General features: G+C 35.3%; 1 protein-coding gene across 1 annotated transcript in view; it reads left to right on the top strand.

Moving 5' to 3' along the window:
- LOC107612541 (callose synthase 3) overlaps positions 1–7,770 on the top strand; it is a gene marked incomplete in the record, with an annotated part of 19,939 nt that extends 12,169 nt beyond the window's left edge. The window contains 15 exon segments of the mRNA XM_016314229.2: positions 1,134–1,243; positions 1,804–1,913; positions 2,457–2,576; positions 2,704–2,772; positions 2,865–3,054; positions 3,137–3,293; positions 3,839–3,958; positions 4,039–4,154; positions 4,263–4,346; positions 4,841–4,953; positions 5,040–5,269; positions 5,341–6,138; positions 6,243–6,293; positions 6,879–7,064; positions 7,224–7,770. Coding sequence (XP_016169715.2) covers positions 1,134–1,243; positions 1,804–1,913; positions 2,457–2,576; positions 2,704–2,772; positions 2,865–3,054; positions 3,137–3,293; positions 3,839–3,958; positions 4,039–4,154; positions 4,263–4,346; positions 4,841–4,953; positions 5,040–5,269; positions 5,341–6,138; positions 6,243–6,293; positions 6,879–7,064; positions 7,224–7,472 — 2,703 coding nt within the window.

Genomic DNA, 8,334 nt, shown 5'->3' with positions numbered 1-8,334 from the left:
TATTCCAAATTTAGTGCCAGTCGGGTTATACCATGCTCGTCCTCCAGGTAAAGGGATATATATATACCAGTGGCCTCCTTTCTTACTTGCTAGCAAGGTTCAACTACTTATGTCAATTATTCTGTGTTTGTATTAGAATAATCAATTTCATGCTTAAATCTATATGTATGTCCATATATATTGAACAGATCCCAATAGCAGTGTCGATGGCCAAAGACAGTTTTGGGAAAGGACAAGAGCTGGAAAAGAGATTGACTCGGGACAAGTACATGAAATCTGCTGTTCTTGAATGCTATGCTTCTTTTAGGAATATTATTAACTTCTTGGTTTTAGCAGAACGTGAGAAATTGTAAGTTCCTGGTATTTGAAGTTTACATGGGAAGAGAGGCTTGACATAGTTTCATATGCTGACTTTATTACATTATGCTTTCACTAATGCAGGGTCATTAATAATATATTTGTAATAGTTGATGAGCACATAAAGAATGGAGATCTTCTGACTGAACTGAATATGAGTGCTCTTCCCAGTCTATATGATCGATTTATTAAACTGATTGAATTATTGGTAATTGTTATGAATAAAATTCTATGTCTTATGTTAGACTGAATGTGGAGTTTAACTGAACTTCGCTTTATTTCTTCAGTCAGATAACAAACAGGAGGACAAGGATCAGGTTGTGATTCTTTTGCTTGACATGCTAGAGATTGTGACCAGAGACATAATGGAAGGAGAAGTTGAGGGGTAAGTGATTCGGGAATTTTTGTTTCACTTGATTTCAATTAGTATTAAGAATTAGAATTGATTAGCATTCACTTGTAGTTTGCTAGATTCAAGCCATGGTGGGTCTTTTGGAAAGGATGAAAGGATGACACCCCTTGATCAACAATATCAGGTTTTTGGTAGACTTGCTTTTCCTGTCAAAACAGAAACTGAAGCTTGGAAAGAGAAAGTAAGTGTTACATTTATAGGTTGTCATTTCTATGAAAATTAAGAATGTGCACTTAAATTCACTAGTTTATCTGAATATCTCGATATATTTCCCCTATATGATGATGTGATGTATCTGTTTGTGCTCTTTTGTTCTTCATAGATAAAAAGGCTTCATTTATTGCTCACTGTAAAGGAGTCTGCTATGGATGTACCATCCAACCTGGATGCTAGGAGGCGTATATCTTTCTTCTCTAATTCATTGTTTATGGATATGCCACCTGCTCCCAAAGTTCGGAATATGCTGTCCTTCTCGTAAGCTCAATTCATGTTGAAATTGCATAAGATATTTTTATGATCGAGTTAATTATACTCCACTTCCTTGATCCGTGTCAAAGTAATTCTGAACTCCAAATTTGGGTCATTTCACTCCAGCCTAATATTTTAACTTTGATCAACTTTTAACCTAACACAGACATGGTTAAGTACCTTAGAAAATGAAAGAAAAACCCAAACAGACAAACAAATAAAAAAACAACTAGGTTATTTTAGTTATCAGTAAGTTCTATATTACGGAGAAGTAACTTTTTGCTATGGAAATGAACATGATATATGAGAATATTTCTTGTACTCTCACAAATAAATAGCATACTGTATATATTGATTACAAGAGGCTGTACACCGTTTTCCTTTTCTTTCATGTTGTGTCTTCTAACACAATTTCTTTGTAAGGGCATTGTCTCCATTTAATTTCATAATATATGTTAGTCATAGATTATCAAAGTATGTTATTGATAAATTTGGGGGATGGCATAACAGTATTGGATACAATATCTATTATAACTTATTGATGACTCTATTTCTTGATTTTGTAGTGTCTTGACACCATACTATGATGAAGCTGTTCTTTTTTCCATAGACGAGCTAGAAGAGCCAAATGAAGATGGAGTGTCTATCCTATTTTACTTGCAAAAGATATTTCCAGGTTTTCCAGTTATCTTTATCAAATGAATTTCTTGATCTAAACACTTTAGTCATTATTGTTTGGATTGAACAATTTTAATTAGTTAGTTCATATATCTAAGATAGTGGTTTATGAAATAGCTTAGGACACTTATGCTAGTCTTGTTACTGGGTGAAAAAGTTAAAGGTGCAGATAATACGTTTTGTGCATATATTCCCTTTATGTTGATTGTTGAATGCAATTAAGTGAATTTGAATCACAATCTATTTTCTTTCATTTTTAAGTTTTGATCAGAGTAGGTTCCAGGCACCTTTGGTTCACTCTCTAATCACTGTATGTGCACTGCTCAGTGATAAAATCTCGTTCATCCATCATCATGATGGATCAGAGTTTGGAACAAAATGGAAGAAAAAAATGACCATATATTTCTTTGTTGATAGTAAATGTAAAAGACATAAATTTAAAGTAGCGTTGTACCTCATTGCTGAAAACAGCTGTCCATCCTTGCCATTACCTTGTACAATGCCATAATATACTTCTGATTGTGATCATTCTTCACTTCAGATGAATGGAAAAACTTTCTTGAACGAGTTGAATGTAAGAGTGAAGAACAAGTCAGAGGAGAGTTAGAAGAAGAACTCCGTTTATGGGCATCATATAGAGGCCAAACATTGACCAAAACTGGTAAAAAATGCTTTCTCTCCCACCACCAATGTTTATTTGTGTATAAATATGCAATTTGATACTCTTTTTGGCATTATACAATTTTGAATATCCTTCAATTTCACTTTTTCACTATCAATGAATGAAGTCCGAGGGATGATGTATATCCGACAAGCTTTGGAGCTACAGGCTTTTCTTGATATGGCAAAAGATGACGGTAAGTGGAGATAAACTCAATGTTTATATTAGTGTATCACTAGCTTATCTATTATAAAGCATGGCCTAAATCACCATTCAATCGTTTAACAGATCTCATGAAAGGTTACAAGGCAGCTGAACTAGAGAGTAAGGAAAATCCACACACTGAGCGATCGTTGTGGACTCAATGTCAATCATTAGCTGACATGAAGTTCGCATATGTGGTTTCATGTCAACAATATGGTATTCACAAGCGATCTGGTGATCCTAGGGCAAAAGAAATTTTAAAGCTCATGACCAAGTTTGTAACTCAAACCGAGCTCCTGCCTTGTTATAGCTTGAGCTAGCACTGTCCTGTTACAATTGCTACTTTGTTATTGTAGGTACCCATCTCTTAGAATTGCTTATGTTGATGAGGTTGAAGAGCCTAGCAAAGATAAAACCAAAAAGAATGAAAAGGTTTATTATTCAGCTCTTGTGAAAGCTGCTTTACCAGCAAAGTCAATTGGTTCGTCTGAAACAGTTCAAAGTTTAGATCAGGTATTGTTCTTAGACAATTCCTTAAAGAGAAATGACTTATTCTTTTAATAGATCATTCTAACCACTAGGAAATAATTGATTGTTTTTCAAGATTTCAAGACACTGAATGTATTTTCTTTTTACTTTATTTAGGATTTAGAAGGATGCTTCGGAATAGTCTTAGGATGTTATATGATTACTCTTCTTGAAATTATGATAACTGAACCCCACTTTTGCAAATGATGAAACTGCTTATGTTGCTGTAAATCCTACTTCGGAAAGATCAATATTAAATATGAAACCATAATAAATTCATGCATACATGAGTCACCACAATTTCTAATAAAAAAGCATCAGGCACTTCCTAAGGTATCTTTCTTGGAGCCTTGGAGGAGGAACTGGTATTTGTTCTAGTTTCCAGACTATTTTCTAATGAAAATTGTCAAATAAGTTCTATATGTATAGGTTTTTCCTGGTCACTAATGTTATTAAATTAGAAATATCAAGGGTCAATGATATATTCTATGCAGTTATAACGATTCCAACATTTTACTTGTCTTTTGTAGGTAATCTACAAAATAAAGCTTCCAGGACCTGCTATATTGGGTGAGGGGAAACCAGAGAATCAGAACCATGCCATCATTTTCACACGTGGGGAAGGCTTGCAAACAATAGACATGAATCAGGTCCTACATTATTTATATGTGAATGAAACGGGAAAATTAGGTTTAAAAATAGTTAGATAGCTAAACTATTCATGTTACAGGATAATTATATGGAAGAAGCTTTCAAAATGAGGAATTTGTTGCAAGAATTTCTCAAAAACCATGGTGTGAGACAGCCAACAATACTTGGGCTTAGGGAACATATATTTACTGGCAGGTATGATCTATTACCAATTTCTGCATGGTTTTTTAGTATTATTTCCATTACAAGCTGAAATATACATATGAAGACTGTTCACATTTATCTTCCTTTTGTTTGTTGCAGTGTTTCATCCCTTGCTTGGTTTATGTCCAATCAGGAGAATAGTTTTGTGACAATTGGGCAAAGATTGCTGGCAAACCCCCTGAAGTAAGTCCCCCTCCTCCCCACAAAAGATTTCTCCTCACCATGGAAAGATAGCATGAGCGAAAGCCAGTGAGCATTGGCAAGGAGAACTTTGACATATGTTTAAACAACCTAGTTAGTTCCAGATAAATAGTTGCAACATGTTGAGGGTGAGGGGGGAGTGAATGAGTTCGGAAAAAGAGGAGGGTGACAGAAAAATGAAAAGTTTCAAGAGTGCAATGATTTAACCATATAATACCGAGATAAGACTTTTTAGCAGTAACAGACAGTCCCATAACTGCATTACCACAATAAACTGAAAAATGACCAGAATATAAAAGTTGAAGTTCTCTTTTATTGTGGTATATCCTTTTTTATTTTTATTATTTATTTGTGGGATGGTTGGTGTACGTGCTGTTTACTATTCAGGTTGAGGTGTTCAGTCTTCATGTTAAGCTCGACTGTGTATCCACTATTTGTTGAAGTTTTCAATGATTTTTTTTTAACCTTTCATCCAGGGTACGGTTCCATTATGGCCATCCAGATGTATTTGATAGACTTTTCCACCTGACAAGAGGGGGCATAAGCAAGGCCTCCAAGGTCATAAACTTGAGCGAAGATATATTTGCAGGCATGTATTTTAAATTCTGCATGTGTATCGTGTTTTCTTTTTCTTCCAGAGAAGTATTAATATTATAAGTTTTCCATCTTCTACAGGTTTCAATTCTACATTGCGTGAAGGCAACGTCACTCATCATGAGTACATACAAGTTGGTAAAGGAAGAGACGTGGGTCTCAACCAGATATCAATGTTTGAGGCAAAGATAGCTAATGGGAATGGGGAGCAGACAATGAGTAGGGACATATATAGGCTTGGGCACCGCTTTGATTTCTTCCGAATGTTATCTTGTTATTTCACCACTATTGGCTTCTATTTCAGTACCCTGGTATACTTGAAACCTACCTTGTGAATTTATGACTATGATCAATTTATAAGTACTAAATTTGCTTTTTATAGGTTACTGTCCTCACCGTTTATGTTTTCCTTTATGGCCGCCTCTATCTTGCCCTTAGTGGACTTGAAGAAGGGCTGAACAATAAAAGAATCATTCGAGATAACAGAGCCCTTCAAGCAGCTCTTACTTCACAATCTGTTGTGCAAATTGGATTTTTGTTGGCCTTACCTATGGTGATGGAAATTGGTTTGGAGAGGGGCTTTCGTCAAGCATTAAGTGAATTTGTACTCATGCAAATTCAGTTGGCTCCTGTATTTTTCACATTTTCACTTGGAACAAAAACACACTATTATGGAAGGACATTGCTTCATGGAGGTGCACAGTACCGAGGCACTGGTCGTGGTTTTGTGGTGTTTCATGCTAAGTTTGCTGATAACTATAGACTCTATTCCCGCAGCCATTTTGTTAAAGGGATTGAGTTGATGATTCTGCTTGTGGTGTACCATATATTTGGCAAGTCTTACAGAGGCACAGTGACCTATGTTTTAATTACCCTAACCATATGGTTCATGGTAGCGACATGGCTTTTTGCTCCCTTCCTTTTCAACCCCTCAGGCTTTGAGTGGCAAAAGATAATTGATGATTGGACTGATTGGCATAAATGGATAAGCAACCGTGGAGGTATTGGTGTACCTCCTGAGAAAAGTTGGGAATCCTGGTGGGAAAAGGAACATGAGCATCTCCACCACTCTGGAATGCGTGGTATTATTACCGAGATTATACTATCTCTTCGCTTTTTCCTATATCAATACGGGCTTGTATATCACCTCTCAATCACTAACACGACTCAAAGTGTTCTGGTAAGTGCTTTTCGCAAATGGCTCCCTTTAGGAATGCTTACTTGGCTGCTCATGGTTCTTGCAACTAGGATATCAATTTAATCATAATTACTTTTGGCTTACAGGTTTACGGTTTGTCATGGTTGATAATCTTTGTAATCTTGGGTCTAATGAAGGTAAGGGCTTAAATTATTGTATTTTATATCCTTAAATACTGGCATAATCCTTTGTTCAGGAAATCCTACAGAATACACATTGGAGGAAAAAGAAATTCTGTTTTTAAGCATATTCATGAATTTTAAGCATTATTTTACATGGAAAATCACTAACTAAATAGCAACTTTTGAGCCTTGTCCAACTAAGTAAGATCAACTACATGGGTTAGCCGATTCGTAGTGAACACAACAATTAATTAAACAGAGCCAAAATTCAGGATATAGAATTTTCAAATACCTCACAAGTAAATGTCGAGTTACAGAGTTCTTATGTTATTTCAGTTAAATATTTTGAACATCACAACAGTAACAACTCATAATGTTATTCTCTCAGTTCTCTTTTCAGTGATGGCCATGTAGACATATTGTTGATTGTTTCTGCTTGCATAATGGTTGACATAATTTTGATGTTGTATAAGCTAAAGATGTAGAGCAGTGCTAATCTAGCAAACACTATAGCTTCTTACATCCCTTTTTGCATTTTTCTTGCAAACTGTTCACTGTCATATTAAACCGTTCTATACAATGATGCTGCCATTTTTGCAGGGTGTATCTGTTGGCAGGCGCCGCCTCAGCGCAGACTTCCAGCTTTTGTTTCGGTTGATTAAGGGCTCCATTTTCTTAACATTCCTTGCCACCTTCATAATATTGATAGCAGTGGCAAAAATGACAATCAAGGACATAGTAGTCTGCATTCTAGCTGTAATGCCAACAGGCTGGGGATTGCTGCTGGTCAGTTTTCACATTCTTTCTGTGGCATTTGTGTTTCGTGGAATCCTCTATAAAATTGAATTTTCATTGCTGATGATATATGTAGTTCTGATCATGTATAGTTAATTAGTTATCCTTGTCCTTCCATTCTCATTGCATTTTCTTTTCTCTCTTTCACAGATAGCACAAGCTTGTAAGCCAGCCATTCAACATGCTGCTTTTTGGGGTTCTGTCCGGGCGCTTGCTCGTGGATATGAAATAATAATGGGTTTGCTTCTCTTCACACCAGTTGCTTTCTTGGCATGGTTCCCATTTGTTTCAGAGTTTCAAACAAGAATGCTCTTCAACCAAGCCTTCAGTCGAGGTCTACAGATTTCGCGTATTCTTGGTAGACAAAGAAGGGATCGGGCTGCCAACAACAAAGAGTGATTATAGTTGTACAGAGTTTAATTTTTATCAATATCATTGTAAAAATATTTACATAAATCAATCACATGTTATATGGTTGTTATATGATTGGTAGGGTATGACTTCAAAGATAAGTATTCTAATGTGAGAATAGCTAAGTATATGATTTAGATAGATGTCTTACAATGATAAGCATTCATAGAAATAGAACATATGTACACTTGTATCCTCACTTGTAGTTTTGTAAATGTTGTGTTACAACAAATTCCCAAAACTGTTTTATTATGTATTACATGTTATTGAATTTATATATGCAAAATCGGAAAACCCTCTTCAACGAGTAATGAATTTGACAACAATTAACTATCCTCGGGACGTAAAAGTATAAAATACGTTGTTTAAAATGTCATTTTTACCTTTTATACAATGAAGAATAAAAAAATACGTTCTTTGATTTTTCCTTCTAAATTTTATTCATTTTCTTTCTCCTCCTCCCTCTTCTTCCTCGGCGTTTGCCTCTTCCTCATCTGTTCCGCTAGTGCCATTACAAGAGAGATGTTATTGGAATTTATGGTTTTAATGATGATTTTAGATGCAAAGAGTCCATTGGAAGTAAAGTAGATCGTGGTTTGCCTCAAAATATATTGCAAAATATTTGAAGCCTGAGTCAAGCTAGGTAAGGAAACCTAGTTCACTGTATATTTTTGCTCTAAAATTTATTATTCGTGACTTATTTTCGTTTTTCATGGAATGAATTTAATTTTGATGTATTGTCAATGTAAAATAGTTTTACAAGTGCATCCAATTACATAACGTTATATCAGTAAAAATAACTACTTTTTACATTGACTGCGTGAATGGTCATCCAAGAGAGCATCTAGGA

Source organism: Arachis ipaensis, chromosome B08 (assembly GCF_000816755.2).
Source record: "Arachis ipaensis cultivar K30076 chromosome B08, Araip1.1, whole genome shotgun sequence".
Lineage (NCBI taxonomy): Eukaryota > Viridiplantae > Streptophyta > Magnoliopsida > Fabales > Fabaceae > Arachis > Arachis ipaensis.
The sequence above is the reverse complement of the archived record's forward strand: the minus strand, read 5'-3'. Positions and strand labels throughout refer to the sequence as shown.